General features: G+C 36.3%; 2 protein-coding genes across 2 annotated transcripts; one reads left to right on the plus strand and one right to left on the minus strand.

Annotated features, from left to right (window-relative positions):
* The first annotated feature begins 1036 nt into the window (after positions 1–1036).
* Positions 1037–11446, plus strand: emd (emerin). Its single transcript, XM_023265168.3, has 7 exons — positions 1037–1185; positions 1592–1670; positions 3746–3841; positions 6298–6332; positions 6431–6456; positions 8502–8585; positions 8974–11446. Exons 2-7 carry the CDS (start codon positions 1592–1594, stop codon positions 9164–9166), a joined length of 513 nt encoding a protein of 170 aa, XP_023120936.1. The 5' UTR covers positions 1037–1185; the 3' UTR covers positions 9167–11446.
* Positions 11447–11666: 220 nt separating this feature from the next.
* si:dkey-93l1.9 (uncharacterized protein LOC562339 homolog) lies at positions 11667–19449 on the minus strand. Its single transcript, XM_023265174.3, has 4 exons — positions 19298–19449; positions 13017–13242; positions 12453–12588; positions 11667–12368 (listed from the first exon to the last, which is right to left on the minus strand). Exons 1-4 carry the CDS (start codon positions 19349–19351, stop codon positions 12284–12286), a joined length of 501 nt encoding a protein of 166 aa, XP_023120942.1. The 5' UTR covers positions 19352–19449; the 3' UTR covers positions 11667–12283.
* Positions 19450–24116: the final 4667 nt, after the last annotated feature.

Raw genomic sequence — 24116 nt, forward strand, 5'->3', positions numbered from 1 at the left:
ACATGGAGACACTGTTTATTCATCTATTTACATTAAAAGAAACCTATTTTATTTTTATATAAATGCAAAAAATATATGTAAACTGAGAGAACACCTCAAGAGCAACATTTATAATTTACATATCAGTACAGTACTACACGAGTATGCTTAAGTGAGCAAATTTACTGGTAATTAAATATTATTAAAAATCTAAATTTAAATTCCAAAAAAGGACCCTGTCTGAGTGAATCTTGAGTCATTTTGAGCCACACAGACTTATTTATTTAAAAAATTACTTCATGTTCACATCTATGTTGCTCTTATTTCAACAGCATCATAAATGTCAGATAACACAAACAGAAATGTTTATTATTTTTATTTATCCTTATCTTACCCCCAGCTAGTCAGCCTTTTGAGACATGATCATACTATTTTTTTTTTACTACTAGTTAGCATTATGTTACTGTATTACATGATGGTGAACATAATTTATCAGTAATCTGGGCTGGAGTATTGAAAATCAATAATATCCAGAGGCTCTTCCCCTTAAAAGTACTTTGACACTTTCGCAAATTAATAATTAAATTAAATAATATATATTATATATAATACGAATAATAAAATTATAAGAGGGAGTATGTGGATGTGAAAATATCTATTAAATGTAAATATTATTTTGACAAATTTTTTAAAATGTATTATTTTTCAAGTTCAAAAAGCATTTTCTTTTTCTATTTTGTCTTTTCTTTCTTTCCTTTTTTTCTACATTTTGCAGAACCCATGACACAGAAAGAGAAAGGAAAACGTCTCTTTCAAGGACGCTGCCTGTGTGAATACTGACAGCAGAGGAAAGCTAGGCTAGGCTAGGCTAGGCTAGGCTACCCCACTCCCAGCTAGGCTATTCCCCGCTAGGCTAGGCTAGGCTACTCTACTCCATGCCAGCTAGGCTATTCTCGGCTAGGCTAGGCTAGATAAGGCTACTCCACTCCCAGCTAGGCTATTCCCGGCTACGCTACGCTAGGCTACTCCACTGGCAGCTAGACTATTCTCGGCTAGGCTAGGCTAGGCTAGGCTAGGCTAGCTGGGTGATCCGTAGGTGTGCCGAGTTACGTGGGTCGGACATCGGCAGGAGTTCCGCCCCCTCTGCTGCTCTCTCTGCTCAGCTCCCTGCTGCTTCTCAGCCCGCAGCTCCTGAAGTCTTCCAAGGTAAGAGAAACCTCCTCAGTGCGACGTTAGCTTGAAAAGTGAAACAAAACAAGCTAATCTTGTTGTCGTAAACCGTTTGTGTTTGCTGCATTCTGCTTGAAAAAAAAAAGCCGCGAAGTCCGTTTGAGTCACACTTTGGACGACTGTCAAAAAAAGAAAAAAAGCGTTAAGAATAAACAACACTAAAGCTGTGCAACTTCTAATAATAGTCTTTAATGGAGAATTATTTTTCTTTAGATTTTGAATTTTGCCTTTACTATCGACCACTATTTTACTGGACTGCAGCTTGATAGGCAGAAAAATTTAAGTCTCCTTCCTGTCCTCCCTCTCCATGCTGCTTCTATCTATCTATCTATCTATCTATCTATCTATCTATCTATCTATCTATCTATCTATCTATCTGCAGATGTCTCTGAGTGAGAAAAGTAATGAAGAGATCAGCAGTTTGCTGACTGAGTACGGCATCAAACATGGGCCCATTGTTGGTATGAAAACTACACACTGACACAAAAACAACTGTGGCTTAAAACTTTTCTTTTTCTGCATATTTACATTCATTCCTACACAACAGAAGTGAGAGCAATAGCACTTAAATGTCAAATAATTCAAAATTGTTGTACTTCTCCTAAGGTGAGCCGTAGGATATCTGCTGTTAGATCAAATTCAAAACTACTAGTTCAGATAGTAGATATATTTTTAAAAAGCATGTCCCACAGTAGAATCTCAAAAAAGTTAGATTTATTTTTTCAGTAACCTTCCTTTCTGATGACAGCATCGATCCGCCTCAGTATGGAGGATATCTGGTTTCTCATTCTTATTCTTTAAAAAACTATATTTTCAGCTGCTTTTTTCCAGAGGGGTTGGGTTGTTCGACCATTTTTCTCTTTAAAATACCACAAATCTGTTCTAACACATACTTGACACAGACTTGACCAGGTCATAGTTTTCTCTTCCCTTTTCTGTAGAAACTGTTGTGTGATTTTGTGCATTGGACGGTTATTTTACCAGAACATTCCTCCTCTGCAAAGCTTCTGCAGACTTTCAGCCATCTTGTCAGCCACTATTTTGATAAATCCGCAGGCATTCATCTGTAACTGTCATCACCTCCGACGCCTTTATCACTCATGCAGCCCCGTATCATCACACTATCACCTCTGTTCTTCACTGTCAGGACTATGCATTCATTGTAGTTGGCCAGGTTCACACCAAACATCTGAACCAAACTAATCTATATCGGTCTCATCTGATCAAATAATGTGTTCACCATATTCATGAGACTTCTATTCATGTTTTAATTTTTTATCTAAGAGTTTATTTTGAGGAGCAAGTGAGTTTTTTTTTTTTCTTGGATGCCGTCCTAGAGGTTGACGTTAGAAGTGTCCTTCACACTGTCTGAGCTGTCATAGAAACTCTGATTGCTATTTCTAATCTCCTACCTCTTCATTACTGCTACAACTGGGTTTCCCCTGAGTATTCGTTCGATCTTTGTAGATCATTTTGCATTTTTGTGAAGCACCACAATCAGATATTTTCAGTTCCTCTGACGACTCTTTTTCACTTGGAGCCATGATGCAGACATCGGTCCAAAATTGAGAAAGTTCTGCTGTTTTCTAGCTATGTTCATGCAGTTAGATTAATTGGAAATCACAGGTTTAGTTTCAGGAATCACGAATTGAGTTTCTACCTTGAGGCATGTGTTCAACATAATCTTTCCAAAAAATTCAAAAAAGTTACCAATTGTTAGTATGGAAAAGTACTTGTTAAAACCCTCACTTGCTCTTCAAAATAAAAATGTGACATAAAAATAAAAACATGAATAGAAGTCTCATGAATCTTGAGAACACATTATTTGATCACATGAGACCGAGATGAATTAGTTTGGTTCAGGTGTTTGGTGTGAACCTGACCAACTACAATGAGTGCATAGTCCTGACAGTGAAGAACGGAGGTGATAGTGTGATGATACGGGGCTTCACGAGTGAAAAAGCTGTTGGTGTTGACAATTATAGATGACAGCCTGCAGATTTATCAAAATAGTGGCTGACAAGATGACTGAAAGTCAGTTATAGATGCCACAGTGCCCTCTGCTTGAGCCATGATGCAGACATCGGTCCAAAATGGAGAAAGTTCTGCTGTTTTCTAGCCATGATGGGGCACTTAGACTAATTGGAAATCACAGGTTTAGTTTCAGGAATCACAGGTTGAGTTTCTACTTTGAGGAATGTGTTCAATATAATCTTTCAAAAAAATAGTTATTGATTGTTAGAGAAAATACTCTACTTGTTTACTTAGAAATAATAAAATTACTGAGAGATGATGTATATAAAAACGACAGAAGTTAGTCGATTCTTTCGCAAAGTCACTGAATGTAAAATTATTCAAAATAGAAGTATATACTTGAATGTCTCATTTGTAAAAATCTGTAAGTATTCTTATATTTAGCCTACATTTTAACAGACATCACACGTTAATGAGAAATAAAACTCAACCTTTGATTTGTTAACGTGAACGTTTCACACGTCAAAACTCTTCCTACATTTTCATGTTTTTGTGAACTCAGGCTCCACTCGGAAGCTGTATGAGAAGAAGCTTGAGAAGGCGATGGAGGAGGCTCCAGTGAAGCCATCTTCTGACAAGACGTACTACAGAGAGGAAGGTACGATGTTCTGCAGTCTGCTTCACCTATATTTACAATTCATCTGTTATTTTCTCGCTTAAAATCCAAGGTGATGTGCTGAAATGCCCAATTTTATCCAATTAACAGTCCAAAAACATAATAAATATAGTAGTTTTGTTAAACATTTATATGTAAAAATCAAGATAATGCTAACAAAATAGAGTGTTTGGCTTTATAGCTTGAACTTTAACAATACATCATTTCCTAAATCTAGAGCTGTAACTGTATGTTTGGACTGTTCTGTGCAGGATGAGAGTTCCTCGATTTGGTACACAACAAGATCTAATCTAACCATTTATAGTCATGAGAGTGTTTTCTATTTATTTCCGGTCCCAAAACAGAATATCCAGAGTATGATCTCCACCCAGAATGTTTGGCAGTGTACCAGTTGTTGTCTGTCAACCTTTAAAGCTGCAGACACTCTGAGTTTTATGATGTTGTGTTAACTCACTCTAAACGTCGTGATCCGAGGCTTCTCTGGTTCCACCGTACAGTTCAGTCAACCAGCCGCCATGTTGAGCTGAAACTGAACGTAAACACCAAGTTAGCCACCATTCGATCTGTCCACTGACAGTTCAATAAAGTTTATTCAAACGAGACAGCTCAGTGTTAGAAGACAGAAAGGCAGCGTTACTTTATGCAGATCTAAAACTGAAACCGCAGCGCTGGCTTTAATGCTTCATCTCAGTTCATTATGAGGATTGTTCACATTCCTTAATGGGTTTATTTTTATTACTTCGCCAAGGAACACGCCGGAGTTATGCGATGATCGGCGTTGGTTTGTCTGTCTGTCTGTCTGTCAGCAACATTACTCAAAAACAGACGAACGTATTTGGATGAAATTTTCAGGGAAGGTCAGAAATGACACAAGGACCAAGTGATTAGATTTCAGCAGTGATGCAGCTTATAGTCTGGATCCACGGATTTGTTAAAGATTTCTGTATCATTACGAGATAGTGGCACAGTGTCACTGTAACTATGACAACAAGTGAACACTACGTCAGCTGCCTGCTGACGATCACATGATTGTGATCCTACCACAAATCCACCGCTGTGGACTTATCAGGACTTATCTGTCAGAAATGATGCAAAGAACAATTGATTAAATTGTGGGGGTGTTTAATTTATACATGACAGTAAACAAGTCAGACTGTTTTCTAGATGACATTATGCAGCATTAGAGTGTCTAAATTGTAGAGAAATGTGGCCAATTAGACTGTTTTGAATGTTTAATGTGTTGATTTATGCATTGCTCTTTCTTCTTCCTTTTTTATTTTTGTTTTGCTGTTTTGAAAACCTACCAAACTGGGACTCTTAAGACCAAGTTTCACAGCTTCCAGAATTGTTCAGGCCAACTGCAAACACTTGATTCATCCTTAAAAGAGCAAACAAGTTTCTCAGTCACACACAAAACACAACTGAAAATGTCATAATATGATACAATAGTTGATTAAGCAAAACATAACGTCAGAAAAAAAGATGCGTTGCGTCAGAGATCAGTAAACTAAGGCAGCTAATGATTATTTTCATGTTCAACTAATCTGATCTAATCTAAACCAGTTATTTTCTCAATTTAATTAGTTGTGTGGTGCTTAAAATATCACAAAATTTTGAGAAGTGTTTCCAAAAGACGAAGATGGCATCTTCAAAACTCTTGTTCTGTCCACAAGTCAAAGATAGTCAGTTTACTGTCGGAGAGGAGAAAAAGAAGAATTTAAATTAGATTTATTCATACAGCACGTGTAAAACAACCTGAGTTGACCAAAATGTTTTCATGTATTATGCAAACATCGACAATAATCACATTCAAAACATCAACACAAAATTAAACTAGTAACATACAAGCCTTCTTACTTTTAAAATTACTCAACCTGGTTAATGGATTATTAAAATAGTCTGTAATTAGTTTTTGTCTTTAACTGAGGTGGTGCCGCCTGTTGAAATGAGTGAGGAGCAGTGTTAAATGCATCCATCTTCCTCTTCGTTGTAGTGACATCCATATTTGAAATGTTGAAACAAATGACAGAGAAGCTGATCTTAACATTGTATAAATCTGTTAGATTCAGAATCAGTTTTAAGGGCCGAGGACGTTCACAACATACAGGGAATTTGGTTTTGGCTGTTGGTATCACTCTAGGAATAAGGAAAATAGAATAATAAAATAATTATAGAAAAATAAAAACATAAATATATACACATCTTTACACATCTAGAAGAGGATATATATACACAGTAGTGCAAAATGACAGACTTTATAATGACTGTCGAACACAAACCTTCAGCACTGGAAGTTTTCCTGCCGTCTCAGTTTCACTTTCACCGTCTGTTATCTTATTATATTCTTAAGCATGAATCTACATCAGAGTTTACAGATTGATTTTTTATATCAGTGAGGTTTAAAGCATCCTAATGTGTGTTTTTGTTGTTTTTCACAGAGGAGGAAATTACCTACGTCACATACCACAATCCGGTGAGTCCTGATTGTCTGCTTATCCCTCTGTTTGCTCCTGTCTAACTCCTCCCGTCTTTTAATGAATCTCACGAACACATCTTCTTTTATCGTGACAGGCTCAGGAGGAGGTTTACACCAACGTGTGAGTAGAGTTTCAACACACACCGAAACAGCAGGAGGCATTTAAAAGACACTGATGAGAGATAATTACATATACATTAAGATTGACCTGTTAAATACCAAAACCACAGTCTACAAATACTCCGTCAGCTTTCCAAATCTGACTCAAATAAAGGTACAGAAGTAAATACATCATTAGTAAATGAACACATCTACTGTTTTTCAGTTTAAATCTACTCAATTTGTTGTAAAATTTGTTGCTAGTAGTTTTAAACGAGACAGAAGTGAAGACAAGAGATTTAAATTGAGCCTACAGTTGAGCCAGTTGTAGGTATTTTGGGGAAAAATCTGCATTACACCATCAATCTGCTGGTTTTATGGTTGTTTTATCATCAAGATAAAAAAATAAATAAATAAGAATAAAACCTAAACTTTTAACTAATCACATTAGCATCAGTTGTAAAACCTTCAAACTGTGTTTACAAGAACTATAGGTTGACGATGTGAAGTTTTTAGGGCCACTTATAATCATAAGTAATCAGATAGGTCACTAACCAATATTTGGAGCTGATATAAATGTTCTGTAAAATTCAAAATGTTGTCAAAATTCAACACAAAGCTTTATTAATATGCTTTTATTTATGTTTTATAAATGTTTAATCAAAAGATAACTTCCCAACATTTGTTCCCTCAGTGTCAATAGACTAGAAATTTTATACATAGTCAATCCAAGTTGTTTATTTTTAAATGAATTTATGTTATCAGGAATCAGTTAGAAAAATATCAATACCACAAATCAGAAAAATGTGGATTATTGAACTCGATAAGCGACCAAACCAATAATCGCTCAGCTCCTAGAAAATAGCTTTTTCACTGTTGCTTTAATCAGTTTTTAAAAAACATTTTTTTCATGTTTTGGTTCTAATGACACAAATCAAGACCACCTGACTAAATTTGCTTGTTACTGAACTTTATATACGCTACCGTTCAAAAGTTTGGGGTCACTTAGAAATATCCTTATTTTTGAAAGGAACGCTTTTACCCTTATGGTCACCTTATTTTACCATTAGACCCTTTTCCATCCTCTTTTACTCCTGTCTATATTACCATTAGACCCTTTTCCATCCTCTTTGACCCTCATCTCATTTTACGGTTACATCCTTTTCCATCCTTTTTGACTCCCAACTCATGTTTAGCCTTTCCACAATACAGCTGCCATTTTTTACTCACACGTCCTTGACTTTTCACTCCCATCCACCGCCTTCAATTAACCAAGAAACCGGCACGTTCATAAGCCGATATGGAGAAAAAAACAAAACAAAAACCCTAAATTACATGTTGAATCTTCACAGTTTTCTTAATATGCAAGTAAACCAATGACGGTGTCTCTATACATTGGGCAAACTGCAAGTAAGAACTGCTAACAGCTAATTCTGCAAACTTAAAATTATGCCAAAGTGTAAGTTTGGGGTCACTTAAAAATCTCCATATTTTTGAAAGAAAAGCAGTTTTTTTCAATGAACATAATAACATTAAATGAATGATAAATCCAGTGTAGACATTGTTAATGTGGTAAATGACTATTCTAGCTGGAAACAGCTGATTTTTAATGGAATATCTCCATAGAGGTACAGAGGAACATTTCCAGCAACCATCACTCCTGTGTTCTAATGCTACATTGTGTTAACTAATGGTGTTGAAAGGCTAATTGATGATTAGAAAACCCTTGTGCAACGATGTTAGCACATGAATGAAAGAGGGAGTTTTCATGGAAAACATGAGATTGTCTGGATGACCCCAAACTTTTGAACAGTAGTATATCTTTTTACCTCACTTTCTGCAAAATATCTTGTAATTACACATAAATGTTCTGCATTAAAAAGTAAAAATGATGTATAGTATAACTTTCAGTCTGAAATTTTAGCATTAAAGCATTAAAATACTCCAGTAAAGTACAAATAAACTTTCAAACACTTATAACAAACTGAGTGTGGACAGCAGTACTAGTTAATCTAAATGACTGCATTGTTAGATAGTAATTTAAATGTTAAGTATTCTTCTACTCAGGCTGAAACGACGAGGCAACGCTCTGCCAGGCGAAGAAGAAGAAGATGAAGAAGAAGAAGACGAGGAATCCGACCAAGATACTGAGTGAGTATTTCAATATGATTTAGTTGCATATTTGAGTTAATAATTTCATTCCCTGACCAGCATGTACAGAACAACTCTAGAGGACGAAAGCTCAAAAAGGAAGCACGGACGCTTCCTGTTGATAAATAGTTTTCTTTTCAAGTCTCACAAACTCACTTTTATTCATGTGCTAACATAATTGAACAAGGGTTTTCTAATCATCAATGAGCCTTTCAACACCATTAGCTAACACAATGTAGCATTAGAACACAGGAGTGATGTCTAGACTGGATTTTCTGGATTATCTTCATTAAAAAAAACTGTTGTTCTTTCAAAAATAAGGACATTTCTAAGTGACCCCATACTTTTGAACGGTCGTGTAAATCTCCTCCTTCCTGCTGTGTTTCAGGCCTCCTGTTCAGGTGACCTACAGAGCAGCCAATCGCAGCGCAGTACGATCCGGTGGTCGGTCCGAAGCGACCAGAAAGACATCAGGAGGAGGTCTATGGAAGGTGATTCGTATGCTGCTGCTGTTAGCGGTGTTAGCAGCCGTTTGCTACTACGCCTACTGCCACCTGATGAACAATGACAAAACCCTTTAAAGATTCAATGATCTGATTCTGTATCCGTTCAGGACAGACCTCCGCTATCATTGTTTACAGTTTTCTTCATATCAACAACCAACTGTTCATCCAAATTACTTCAGACTGCGTTGGGTCATGAAAACGTTAAAATTCAAACTCAGATTGTTCGATATAACCGGCACCTCTGAGAGACAGTCTTCTCTCTACAACTGTTTATCTCACAGTTGTTTGTTAGTCGATTAAACTGACAACAAATTCACGAATTTTTCTAAAGATTATTTTTTATTACTTAATTATTACACATATAAATGACCAAAAGTGAATATCAAAAACTCGTCTAAGTAATGTTTGAGTATTTTATACACTTTAATCTCATTACCACGTCGCCGCTGTAGCTTGACGTTAATATCATTAACAGACTCAATCAGAAGAATGTATGACCTCGATTAAATTAATCACCAAATCAATATTTTGACTCAAGTACTTGACTTAAAATCATTTCAATGTGGACTGACTTCACCCCTGCAGTAGTATGCAGTTAAAATAATAGCTGGAAACAACGAGAGGGACAAATTTGGGTATCAAAATGGACATTTAAAAAAAAAAAGATGGTGTTCAACATTCCAAAAGCTATTTCCTGCCAAAATCAGTGTAAAAAATCTAATAAAAAAATCTGGAATGAATATGACAATAACAGTTTAAACTACAGCTACTCTACTCAGAAGTACAGCAGTATTGCACAAATATCAAAATAACCATCAAATTTAAATACTGATTAAGGAGTCGTCCCCCACTTTGTGATTTTTTTTTTTGGCAACCAGGATTCTTCCTTGTCTGTTTTTGCATTGGCATCGGATAAAGAAAATACCTGAAATGTTACCTCAAGTCATTTTCTCTTTCATACAAGGACATTAAAGTAAGATAAAATATAAAAATATAAACCGGCAGGTAGATGGTGTAACTTTGCATTGCCATAAGAGCAGCAGTGAAGGATTTACTGTAAACGGAGAAACATTTAAAGTGATAACACTAAAAGAACATGTTCACCATGTTTATAATCCAAATAGCCTGTTTGTGAAGGTAAACAGGACGGTGTTGTCTGTCTCATTAAGCTCTGGGATGCTTTCTGCAGCAGGTATAATCCAGTTTACTTTGCTTACAGAGCACCACACTGCTGACCTCTGTGTGTGAAGTTTCTTGTCATTTTGTTTTTATTGGGTGTTGCCAAGTTTGAAAATGGTCAGATTAACAGTTACTGAACAAAACAAAGAGGCAGATTCCTTCATTCCTTCATTCCACTACTTCTCCTTTAATGTCTTAGTGGAGTTTTTCCTCATTCCAGTACACAGTTCCACCACTGTGGAGCCTAGAAACACTCTGGTAGAACAGTAATATGACAATCAATAAAGCTTTAAATGCTGCCAATGTTCTATGTTTCTGTTGCAGTGTTGCCAGATCCTATCAAATGACCAAAACGAGATGTAGTCTGCATTTCCAAGCCTTATACATATTGTTATGTGCCAAAGAGTGGCATTGCTGCCAAAGAAAAGATAAAAACAAAAACAGTGAGCTTCAGTGCTGCATTGGATGAACACACTGGTTAATTTGGGACCATGCTACCATATACTGTATAAAAGATGGACGTAGCCACAGTAACGTCACTTTTTCTTGTGTAGATTATTGTTTTAAAGCCTCGAGTCAGCATTTAAGGGCTCGAGAACGCTATGCAAGGCGTTACAGTAGCGGTTTGTGAGTTCTCAACGTAGCCCTGCCCTGAAACATAACCTGCTTTATCATCTATTTTTACCATAATTTACAAAATTTACCATTTTTTGCACAAAAAGTCTCAAAACTAGCAATTGGTACCATAAAAGGGTCAGGAAAATGATTACTATGGCAGTAAATCAAGTGAGAATTTGGGTATTCTGATATAATTCGGTTTTGTTTTGCTACCAGAAGAGTCGCCACCTGGTGGCTGGTTAAAAGAATGCAGGCTTCAAGTACTTGTGAGTTGGTTTCACTTTTTAGACTGCAAAGCTACATCTATTTTTTTTAAAACAGTCTACAGCTGGTGCCCCAAATACGTGTGCTTTAATATAAACGCACTACTTCCTCTAATTATTACTAAAAAATAAATACAGTGGTCAGTTGTTTTAGGAAATTGCTGAGCCGTTTTTTTGTTTTTTTTTTAGAAAGAACATATATACAGATAAAAAGTAGCCACAGTTTGGGTTCTTTCATGGGATTTGTCGATAAAGAACTTCCTTCAGGAATAATAAAATGTTGTTTCATCGTTGAGCGGTGGTAGCTTTCTACTTTAATTTCTTTGTCCTCTTTCTTTAACATGTTGCACTATGTTTTCACGCCAAGCATTTTTATTGTGTATTTGATTTTTTTAGATATATATATATATATATATATATATATATACAGCTGTTCTCTTAACAGATGTAACAGATTTGTTCTTATTTGTGAGATATTTACATGATAATGTCATGTAGTACAAAAGACGCCTGACTGCTGTTTATATTTTTTAATAATATAATCAGGAGTTTGGAATAAAATGACAACAAAACATGACACTGGACATGAGAGAATTCATTGCAGGACTGTTCTTAACAGTAGAATAAGAGACAAACATAAAACACACATAAATAATACATTTATTTAAACTAGAAACCAGCTCAATTCTACCAATATAACATGAACTGGAAGTATTAAAAGTATTATATTTACAAAAAGTACATTTGAATTGACAGAAGAAAATGTGCAAATTGTGTGCTTAATTCGGCAAAGATGACGAGTCAGTTCACTGCAGTAGAGTCAGTTTGCATCTGTTTATGGAAAGACAAGGCAGTTGTGAAGTGTTTACAAGGAGGTTTTTGGTTGTTAGTCTTTGGTAGAGTTGTGTTCGATGGTTGCTGATGATGAGGTTTTGCTTGGAAGTCCTTTTCTTGGTCCACAAAGGCCTCGGTGTGATCCATTTGATCGATTCAGGGTTAAAATGTTCGGTCCAGCTGGTGAATCTTTGGCCAAACACAATGTATTTTGCACAAAGAGCTCATGTGAAGTCACAAAATGGTTGCTGTCGCACCATGACCTTCCAGTTTTCAAAGTTTCAATCCAAAGATTGGTCTAATTGCCACCAGTCATGTTGAGGTTATCCGGCAGAGGCAAAATCACAGGCTCTGATATTGACATCACCGTTGACGTTGACTGCCTGCTTAGAAAAACGAAAATAGGAGTTTAAAATAGTAAAGAAACCAGGGTTAGTATTGTTGGTGTTTGTTTTGTGGAGGAATACCTGAGATGTTGGCCTTCGAATCCGAGCGCCGTGATGAAGATGTTGATGAGGACGGTGAAGAAAACGAAGACGGTCGCGACATTGTTCATCCAGTTCAGCTTGGCGTGTTTCCTCACATCATTTAGATCGTACTTCACTGCAGGCACAGAATTATAAAATGACTAAAACACAATTAGACGCATGAAACACTGATGTACAGAAGAACCAGAAAGACTTGGAGAGTAGCAGCTTTAAAGAGACGGACTTTGTTCAAGAGCTAAGAATGAATTATGGATGAGAGAAAAATCTTGTGTCCACAAATGAACCAAAACGTGTGAAAGAATTATATGTTGGGCCCAAGATTTAATTAGAAAGTTGTGGTGAAGCGTAAAGTCAAGAATTTTGTCTTTTTGTAAGTTTAATTCAGTTTCTGCAGATGAAAGGTGGAAAAGGATGCAAAAGGTTTTATACATTTGTGGTTGGTAGTACACAAGCTACTTATTATCCTTAGCTGATACTAACAGCATCCTTGAAGACTATATAGCCTCCAGAGCCTTTTATATCTCCTTGCAAAGAGTCACTTGCCGATGAAGACGAGCAGCAGCCCCACGATGACCTGAAGCGTGATGGACAGAGACAGCAGGACAATGAGGGGGATGTAGAACCGATACTGAGGCCCGACGTAGATGACGGTCTTCAGCTGGGACGAGTTGGCCATCAGCAGGGCGACGTCCAGCATGCTCTGAGCTGCACTCTTCTTGGTGGCATAGTGGTTGATGTTCATGGGACGATAGGTTTTACCTGTTTGGGCCTGCGAGGGCATAAAAGGAGAATTAAGTACTGATAAGGTAAGATAGAGATAAGATGAGATAATATAGAGATAAAAAGCAGATAAAATAAAGGTAAGGTTAGATAAGATAGAGTATGGTATGGTGAGATGAAATAAGATACAGTAGAGATAAGGTAAGATATTGATAAAGTAAGACAAGATAAAGATAAGATAGAGATAGAGATGGTAAAATAACACAGAGGTAAGATAAAGATAAGAGTGATAAGGTAAAGTAAGACAAGATAGAGATAAAGTAAAATAATACAACATAGAGAAGATAAGATAGGTAAAGCAAGATAGGGATAAGATAGAGAACAGGTAAGATAGAGATAAGATACGGTAAGGTGAGATAAGGTAAGGTTTGACAAGATAGTGATAAAATAGAGATAAGGTCAAATAAGAGCAATAAAGTAAAGTAAGACAAGATGGAGATCGAGATAAAGACAATATAAGGCAAGGTAGAGATAAGATGGAGGTAAGATATAGGTAAGGTAAGGTAAGACAACATAGAGATAAGATAGTGATATGTAAGGTAAGATGGAAATAAGATACGATAAATAAGGTAAGGTGAGATAGAGATAAGGTAAGATAAGATATAGATAAGACATGGTAAGGTAAGATAGAGATGAGATAAGATAGAGGTAAAGTATGATCAGGTAGAGACAGAGATAAGATAGAGATAAAATCAAGTAGAGATATAGATGAGATAGAGATGAGGTAAAACAAGATAGAAATATGGAAAGATAACAGGTAAGTTGAGATGGAGATGTGGTAAAACAAGACAGAAATATAGTAAGATAAGATAGAAGTAAGGTAAGATAGAGATAAAGATAAGGTATGACAACAAAGAGATAAGAGAGATATGGTAAGGTAAGACAGAGGTAAGGTTTAATAAGATAGAGATACAATAAGGTAGAGACAAGGTAGGGTAAGATAGGGATAAGGTAAAACAAGATAGAGATGAGATAGATATAAGGTAAGGTAGGGATAGAGATAAGGTAAAATAAGATAAGCATCTATTAATCCCAAAGGAAACTCTTGTTCCAGATATTGCTTAGATAAAACAAACGATAACATAAAAAATGCAGTGTCTAAAAGTAGACAGCAATAACATTTATGTACTGTACATAAGTGAAATAAAATAAGCTAGCTAAAATAAGGCTAGAATAGACAAGTAAAATGTAATGCTGGCAATTATACTGAAGTTGTAATTAATATTAAACCTGATAATGAAATATTGTCTATAGTGTCTATATATTTGTGCTCTTTTCTCTTTCGGTCAGTTTTGTTGAGGACCGAAAATTTTATCCTATCAATTTTTTCCACATTTTATCTTCAAGTATACGTGTGTTTGTATGTGTTGTTTGATTCTATTTGATTATTTTTTTGTTTTTTTTTTGTGTATACTGCCACATGTTCTCTCAGGGATCGGTTTGTTTTATGGTTTTAAATGCTGAAAAACACGTTATACGTAATTTGTTGATGTAAAAACCAATAAACGTGTTTACAAGACAAACATACAATAAAGTAAAAGGAAATACTGCACATTAAATTGACGATGTTGCACATGAAAAGGAAATATTACACCTGAGAAATGAAAATATTACAAATGAAATGAAATGCAGAAACTGATAGTACGCAAACTACTGAGAGGACATAATGTTGATGTTATTGTTTAGATCTGAGTGTTCAAAAGGGAGGATTTAAACTGGTAAAAAGTGCTGCTGACAGTAAAAATAAATTGGGACTGTTGTGTAAAACTCTTTTGCTCTCTTTCACGTGTCTCTGCATGTGTCCATGCATCGTTATTGTGTTCTCCAAACACAGACATGAGTTTTGTAATTTTTCTTCAGGTGTGGCTCTGAGAGCAAAGACGGGAGCGTCAGAGCGATGATTCACTGGAGAGGCAACAAGACACAACAAGCTGCAGGTGATTTACTTTCTACACCTCCAGAAACTTTTCTTTTTCCACTTGAATTAAAGCATTCATGTGCAGAAAAAAAGGCTCAAACTGGTTGTGTATCTGAAGTAAAAACCTGAGGATGGATGAACTGTTCCTGTTGGTAGAAAAATCAGCCTCAGACTGAAAGTTACTCTGAACACAAAAACCCACTGCCATGTTTAAGATGCATGTTATCTTTGTAGAAAAAAAAAATGCCAAATTGACACCATTAATGACAGTCACAGACAGAATTGTTCATGTGACGGGTAGTTCCATTAAAAATTTACCAAATCTGAGCTTAAAATCTTGATATTTATCAAAATCTCGCCCATTTAAAAATTACCCAAAAACAAATCATTGGCTCTAACCAGATTCTGTAAAAAACTAAATATTTTGCGCTCCTCTGCACAACTAAAAAGATACAAGTTACTCTGATGCGATGAACAGTCACATGACAAAAATTCATACAATATTACAGCCTGTGTTTATAGAAAAGTATGAGAACAACTTGAAAATGTAAGAAGTACAATATCTATAGCGTTTGGAGCTGCAGTTTCATTTATTTCTCTGTTAGTTGCACCTGTGGGAACATGGAAAATGTTATTTATGTTGATTCCAGGCCTTTTAAACTGGTGTAAAATAAATAAAGAAATTCAACTTTATTTTTTATCTTTTTTAAAATAATTGATGGTGGTACAACTTTGTTTTGCTGCACAGATTTATTTCAGAGTTCTCTTTACTTTTAGGTACTTTTAGGTTGTTCTGTTTCCACAGAGATGCAGGACTTTATATTTAGTGAAAAATGAGCCCACAGTGAGTAAAAATGTGACAAAACGCTTGGAGTTCAGAGGGTTGAAAGACATCAGTGGCATTTTGTCAGGCTTCACTCCGTCCTCTATAGCTGAGGTAGATGAGACATCACACCTGGGTGCAACTCTGAGTCACAAAGCTTTCATTCATCTTGGAAGAAATGCAAACCTCACACTGGGTTGTGTCGCTATTGATACTCCAGTAAAGAGACTGGGAGCACTGGTGCTCAAACCGGGGGTCACTAGAACAAAGGTTTCTTCTTTTCTTCTCACACTTTAACTTTTAAGGAGCTTTTTCACAGGAGACTTTTTGACTTAAAAACCACATGGAGTACAAACCCATCATAATAATAACAACAAGGAAAGCACTCAGAGTGCAGTACTCCGCCAAGGCTGCTCAGTCGTTGAATCATTTCCGATGGATGAAATCTTTAAACAATTTGTTTCAGAAATCATGGCCCCTTAGAATGTAGCCATTTAATATAGATGTACCCACAAACAAAATGATCTTGTTACATTATGTACAGATACTGAATCGCGTGACCTAAATATGTAGCAGGCGGCGGGAATTGATGGGACTCAGAAACACCCCCACAGTTTAATCAATTGCTCCTTCTATCATTTCTGATGGGTAAGTCTCGATAAGTCCGCAGTGGTGGATTTGTAGTAGAATCACAATCATGTGATCGTCAGCAGGCAGCTGATGTAGTGTTCACTTGTTGTCATGGTTACAGTGACGCTGTGACGCTATCTCACAATGATACAGAAATCTTTAACAAATCCGTGGATCCAGACTATAAGCCGCATCACTGCCAAAATCTAATCACTTGGTCCTTGTGTCATTTCTGACCTTCACTGAAAATTTCATCCAAACACGTTAGTCTGTTTTTGAGTAATGTTGCTAACAGACAGACAGACAGGCAGACAAACCAACGCTCATCGTCACATAACTTCGCCACATTCTTTGAGGGAGTAACTATAATTAGTGAGATCCTGGAAAACTTTGTTAATGATATCAGTGTCTTGTTTTTTTTTAACAGATATTCATACAAAAGAAAAGTAAAAAAAATCTACTTACATTCAACTGGTCTCGACTAGAAAATCCCTTATAAACACTACGTAGTTTTGAAGTCTCACAGTCAGTCATGAGCCACTGTTTCAGAGTACCAGTGGGACCATTGAATGCAGTGCAAGGAAAACTGGAAACTGGACTAGAAAATGGCACCTTATTCATTTAAAAACTTTTTCTCATGAGGTACCTGAATGATCCGCACACTTTTCTGACTTTGGGCTTATGGAGTACGATCATTAGATTCCTCCGCTGAGCCAATGAAGCGTAGTTAAACACTCAAACAGCTCCTTCAGACTCTCCGAATGTTGTTGGACTTATTGGATCAAACTGTGGTTAAGAAGAGCCTTCAGAGTTATGTAACACTCAGACAAAAACCTATTCGCCATTCTACAGCTGCTACATCCACACTACTTTGTCAACCCTCGAACTCCAAGCAGTTTCTGAGGTCACATTTTTACCCACTGTGGGCTCATTTTTTACTGTAATATGAAGTCCTGTACCTCTATGGAAACAGAACAACCATGACTAGATGTAGAGACAACTTTGCAATGTCTTTCATGTAGTATGAAAGAATTACAATCATATAAGTCATAGAAACACAAAAACTGGAATTGTTATTGTCTTACAAAAAACAAATAGAATCAACAAGTGACCACAGGTATTATTACCAGTTCTGGGGAGAGACACTGACTGTACATACTATAGATATTTCACTACCTATATTTTAAATTAGATTTAATTCTCTCTGCTGTCTCTAAACACTGCCTGCAGTTCAGCCAAAAAGTCTCAGAATCTTTTTCAAAATGAGGTGGTTTTTTCTTTTTTACAGAATCTATCCAATGCAAATGACTTATTTTTGGCAATTTTTTAAAATAAGTCATATAGAGTACATTGATTTGGAGGAAATATCTCAATTTTAACCTTAGATTCAGTGAAAGTTCTTAATGGAAGTGCGTGAAAAATGCCATAGGGAAGTTAAAAATCTGATATCTTTTTCTGGTTTTAGAGTTTGTGGCTCTGATAAATGGTGTTAATTTGGAAATTTTAAAAAAGATAACTCATCTTTGAAATCTGCTGGCAGGTATTTGGCTTCAGACGGTAAATAATGTTGTAATGAGAAGACTGGGCATTGGCAATTATACGCTCTTTAACTGCCCTTCTACAAGGTGTCCCTAAAGTCTGGACACAGAGGAAATCTCATTAACTGTAATTTCTTTGCTTCCACAGGTTAAATATGGCTTTTGTTAAAAGAAGAAAGAGTTGAACTGGTACTTCTCAGTGGACGTGAAGGATGGACATATGGAAAGATAGCAGATGAATTTAACGCACATCATCCAGGATTCCACTTGGTTTTTCCATGGTGGCAAAAGTGGTTAAAAAGTTTAAAGAAACAGGCAGTGTCATGGACAAACCTTGTTCTGGACGACCAAATGCATTAGCTGAAACTCAAGAACTGGTCATGACTGAAATTCATGCTAGCCCCCAAAAAATCGCTTCCCTAACCCTAACTCTATCTTAGAAGTACCAGTTCAACTCTTTCTTCTTTCAACAAAGCCAGATTTAATCTGTGGAGGCAAAAAAATGATCATTAATGAGATTTCCTCTGTGTCCAGACTTTAGGGACACCTTGTAGTTTCATTTGTACTGTATGGATAATAACTGTGGGTCAAAGAAAATGGATATAAATTACATCCATCTATGACCAATGATGGAAACCTGCTCTATCTTGTACATCTTTCAGAGGTTAGCATCTGACAGCTATATTTACATTTCTACAGGTTTTGTCCTGTTTGTGCCAGTTTTACCAACTACATACACAGTTTTGACTGGTTTCCTTCTATGAGACTGAACAAGAAAAGCCATTTAGAGCTCTTTAATACTTTAATACTTGGATGAACAACAGTAAACTTGTCCGTATTCATATTGTAAAGTAAAAAGTTTTATTTTCTCTCTGGTACTAATTAACTGCATATACTTTACTATTTCATTCCTCATAAAAGTCAATAAAATCTCTTTAGATACATGTTTAAAGTTATCATTTTTACACCAGTGATGCAGTTTTTATCACTTTATGATGCTATATTTGAATATTTAGATCCAAATGTTCATCAGCATGTTTTTAGTCTTAAGTTGCCATAAAACTACATTATTTAACCGGTTTAGACCTTAAACCTGAGCTGTGTGGGTTGAGATGTGTTATAATCTGCTGCTTACCTCGGGGTCGCCCAGTTTATTCAGAGCTACGTTCTCTCCGTTCATTCGCTCCATTTTCCTCTGTTTAATCTCTCAGGAAACTGTCCTGCTGCAAAGCCGTGGACTCTCTGAGCTCACGGCGGCTGAAACACAGAGAGATGAGGGTGTAAACAGGACGAACAAGTCCAGCAGCTCCTCCGGTTACAGGGACCCTCCCACTCCTGCCTTCTTACACCATTCATAAAGCATGAGGCCTTTCACTGCTGCATCTCCAGAAACATGCTGCTAATCACAGTATTAGGGAGAGAAGAGAAAGTCTTTATTGTGTATGCATTCAGGATACAATGGGATTTTGGTGTTTGATGTATTGCACTAAAAAGCACACACACATACATTATTATTAACATTAAAAAACATCAAGCACAACATAAAACAATTGCACATGATATAAAACAGGTGCTTTAAAGTGAAAGAGCCAATAGCAGTAACTAATCTCAGTGGTTATTTACGTGTATTTAATATTTAAAAAAACTGTAATATCAGTATAGTGAGAGTGTTATTGTGAGAGTGTTTGTCATTATACATTTACTGGCGTCTTAAACACGTCTTTTATAAGAAATAACACAGGAAACAGATTTAAAAGGTAACTGTGAGCTGAAGACTTCATTTTTGAAGCATTGAAATACTCCAACAAATATTCTAAGAAACAATTTTAAAAGTTGTCATTTGTTTTTTTAAAACTAAAAATATTAAATGTGTGTTTGTGTGTGTATTAAAGGTATGTGAAAAAATGCTCTATAAAGACACGTAAAAATGCAACAAAAGGGGAGTTAAAACATAATTTTAACTTTAAATATTCTCTGATATTAATCATCGTTGTTCTTTCTGGTAAGTTTTTGACAGATATCTACAAGAGACAAGAGAGGTCGTGTCACTATTCTCAAAATTTCTGGCAAGATGTCAGTCAGTGTATTTATCTCAGTATATTTACTCTGTTGTTTAAGTGTGTATTATTCAGTTTTACTAAATATGCCTCTACCACAGCTAGTAACCATTATATCGTTAATATTATTTCATTATTATCTCAATGCATATCTTTATAAATCAAAATTCCACATGCACAAACCTTCATTTATTTATTTATTTTCGTATTTGCAAATTAAGTCAAACAATACACTTGTGAAAAAGTGAGTACATTCCATGGAGACTGCTAACATATTTACTGAACCAAAATACAAACACATCCTATAATATTTAATTCAGTTCAGTCATTCTAACATAAGGGAGCAAGTGTCATTGATGTCCTGAAACAGCCAGCGTCTTGGAAATGAAAATATGCACAAACCACAAGTCAGTAATGAGTCACACTTCTGTGTACAGTTATTACAGTTGTTGATGCTGCTCATGAAATGTTGTCCAACTCTTCCTGAAGTTGGTGGATATATTAGAGGTATATTAGGCTCACGTTGTTGAACATGTTTACTCAAAGCTTGTCATCTGTGTCATTGTGTCATTTGACGAAAGCTGCATTTTAAAATAATCTAAATATAATGTGTGTGTGGTGATAACACTTTCTGATCATCGTCTTTTAAAACCACACCTGTCTAGGATGTGGTTTAACTCAGTGATTGAGAATTTGTCACCAGCTCAACAGCATTTTGTGCGTCGTTGGAGCTCGATCCCAATCTACCAGCAAAACAGACTATGTGTGAGATAGCTCCTGCAAGTTCGTAAAATGAAGCAACAGGAGAAGATAATTAGGTCTCACTATGAATGTTTATTTAACAGAAGATTGAATATAACAGAACAGAATTCTGGGTCCAGACTCCTTTCCCTAACAGCAACAGAGACAGTCAGTTCATGAAGTCTGATTACGCCTAGTTTCACCCTGACCCAGACTTATATACTACTACAAAATCATGCAAGCTTTTTTGGTGTCTTCTCCCTCTGATTGGCTTCTTCTCTCATCTTGTGTCCACTCATGCACAGCTCATGACCACTCTAAGCATCAGCAACAGTTGACAACAGTCCTTCTCACCTCAGGGTGGGGAAAACCCTTCTCTGAACCGTTGAGCGGGTCCTGGTTGTGTCGTCTTCAACATGAGATACTGTCCTTGTTGATCTCTGAAACACAGAAGTTCACACGCCACAGACACCCAGTGCTTTTCCACTACAGCATACTACTCTGAGTTACAGCTACTGATAGATGTATGTTGTTAGGATTTATTTTTTGAGGTACTGCTAGCTGAACACTAAAATTGATTTTACATATGAGTGTTATAATATTGATAATAATAACCATTTAATGTGCAACAAATCCATGAGTTGTGCTTGACCTTTAAAAGGGAAGAGATGGAACTAAGCTCTAACTCCAAGCTCTGATGGACACAGACAGGTCCGGCTAGAAAGATACAACCACTTACAAAAAATGCTTTTTCTTCTGCACATACACACACTAACAAAGATAGAGCTTTGGGCTTGATACACAGCACACTCCTATTTCCTTATAATGTAACAGTTAATTTTACTGAAACTGCTGGCTCAAGGTTGTTTATAATCTTCCCTGAGGAACACTTGCATCCCCCTACGACACGCCACTAATGGCTACTTCACACCTCAACTAACAGTGGAATAATACTAACTGGTAGAAAGCAGGGAAAAGTTTGCAGGAGGTTCTTTCACAGGGTGCAGCTCCTGAGGATTGGATGAATCATGTGCCAAGAGATATGGACATATCTGTGCACCAACTAATGGGAGAACTAAGTCTAAACCACGGTTTATCCCCACCTTTAGCCAATCACATTTCAATATTTGAATTATATGTTTATATCTATGACCTATTACACAATACTAGACTGAATAAAATGTTGTGTTCACTTTTAATTTTATCCTTTTCTGAGAGGCTGTTCCAAACAGAAAAGGTCCTTGTACAAGATTCTTTTGAGACACTGATATTTAGAAAATAAACAGCCTAATTGGAGAGAAATAGTTTGTTTTCTCTCTCAAAAAAAGAACACGCTTAACAATGTGAACGATGCTAAACTTCTACAATAAAGGCACACCAGTTAATAAACAAACATTATAAAAGGCACAATAATCCCACGGCACAACTGTCTATATTTACACTACCGTTCAAAAGTTTGGGGTCGCCCAGGCAATTTCATGTTTTCCATGAAAACTCACACTTTTATCCATGTGCTAAAATAACTGCACAAGGGTTTTCTAATCATCAATTAGCCTTTCAACACCATTAGCTAACACAATGTAGCATTAGAACACAGGAGTGATGGTTGCTGGAAATGTTCCTCTGTACTCCTATGGAGATATTCCATTAAAAATCAGTCGTTTCCAGCTAGAACAGTCATTTACTCTTACTGGGAACGTGCCCATGAACACATAAATAATATATTTGGGGGAAATATTCCTTTTGAATGTGAAGTCACGTATTTGGGTGACATATTGTTTGACAACTGGAATGTTAATGAAAAAAAAACATTGCGCAAAAATGGTTAAAAGGCATGGATTGATATTGTACATGAGGTTTACATTATGGAAAAGTTGACAGTTTCCCTGAAAGTGCAAAAAGAGAACTTCTATAAGATCTGGACTAAATGGTTTGAGGATGTAAAACCCATATTTCGACAAAGCTTATAGTTAGGGCTGACTGGGTGACCCTGACGGGGTGAGCTGGTGTTTTCATTTGCACAACTGACTTCCCCTCTTGACGTCCCTTTAGTTTGCCCCTAGTTATGCTGCTATAGGCCTAGGCTGCTGGGGAACCTCTCTGGATGCACTGAGCCCTTCTCTAACTACCTATGTATTTACTATATATACCATTATTGCATTACATTCACTCTGTTTCTTTCTGTGTCCTTTCTCCGAGTGTCCCTGGTCCCAGAGCTGGATGCTGGATGTTTCAGATGTGTGGCTGTGTTTTATGGTCCTTGTGTCCCACCCCCCACCTCTCTATCGCTACCCCTCTATCTGTATCCCTCTATCTCTACCTCTACCCCTCTATCTCTACCCCTCTATCTGTATCCCTCTATCTCTACCTCTACCCCTCTATCTCTATCTCTCTACCTCTTCTGTCCCTCTCAACCCGCCCGGCCAGCAGGCAGATGGGTCCCCCCACATTAGAGCCGGGTTCTGCTCGAGGTTTTTTTCCCTGTTAAAAGGGTGTTTTCCTGCCACTGTCTCCTTAGGGCTGCTCTGGGGGTCAGGCATATGGGTTCTGTAAAGCGCCTCGAGACAATTTGACTGTAATTGGCGCTATATAAATAAAATTGAATTGAATTGAAATTTTATTTGAATCCACCCATAACTAGATACAATCAGCTCTCTTTGTCTACTTTTTACATTTTTTTCTCTCAAATGTTGTTAAGATAATTACAAATGGCTGACTCCCTCATTCTATTGTTCTACTGCAACAATAAAAAAAAGAGTGATGTAAAAAAATTTAAATATTGGGAAGACAACGTAGTCTTTGGTGCTGTAAATAAGACATGGTTGGAATTGTAATAATTTGCCTTTTCAATTTAAATGAAAAGAGATTTTTTTTAAAAAAGAAAAGATTTAATTTAATTTAATTTATCTTCATTGAAAAAAAAAATATTTTCTTGAAAAATAAGGACATTTCTAGGTGACCCCAAACTTTTCAATGGTAGTGTATATCTTTCTTTAACAATAAAAATATAAATTCGATTTTTATTTTTATTCTCTAAATAGAAAAGGAAGAATAATTTGATGCCGCGTTTCTATTTTTGTTAAGTGTATTTCAACTAGTAAAACATTTGATCTTCGTTAAATAAGATTGTAGTTACCGGAAGTTGTAAACTACTTC

This window comes from Amphiprion ocellaris, chromosome 8 (genome assembly GCF_022539595.1).
Source record: "Amphiprion ocellaris isolate individual 3 ecotype Okinawa chromosome 8, ASM2253959v1, whole genome shotgun sequence".
NCBI classification, from domain to species: Eukaryota; Metazoa; Chordata; class Actinopteri; family Pomacentridae; genus Amphiprion; species Amphiprion ocellaris.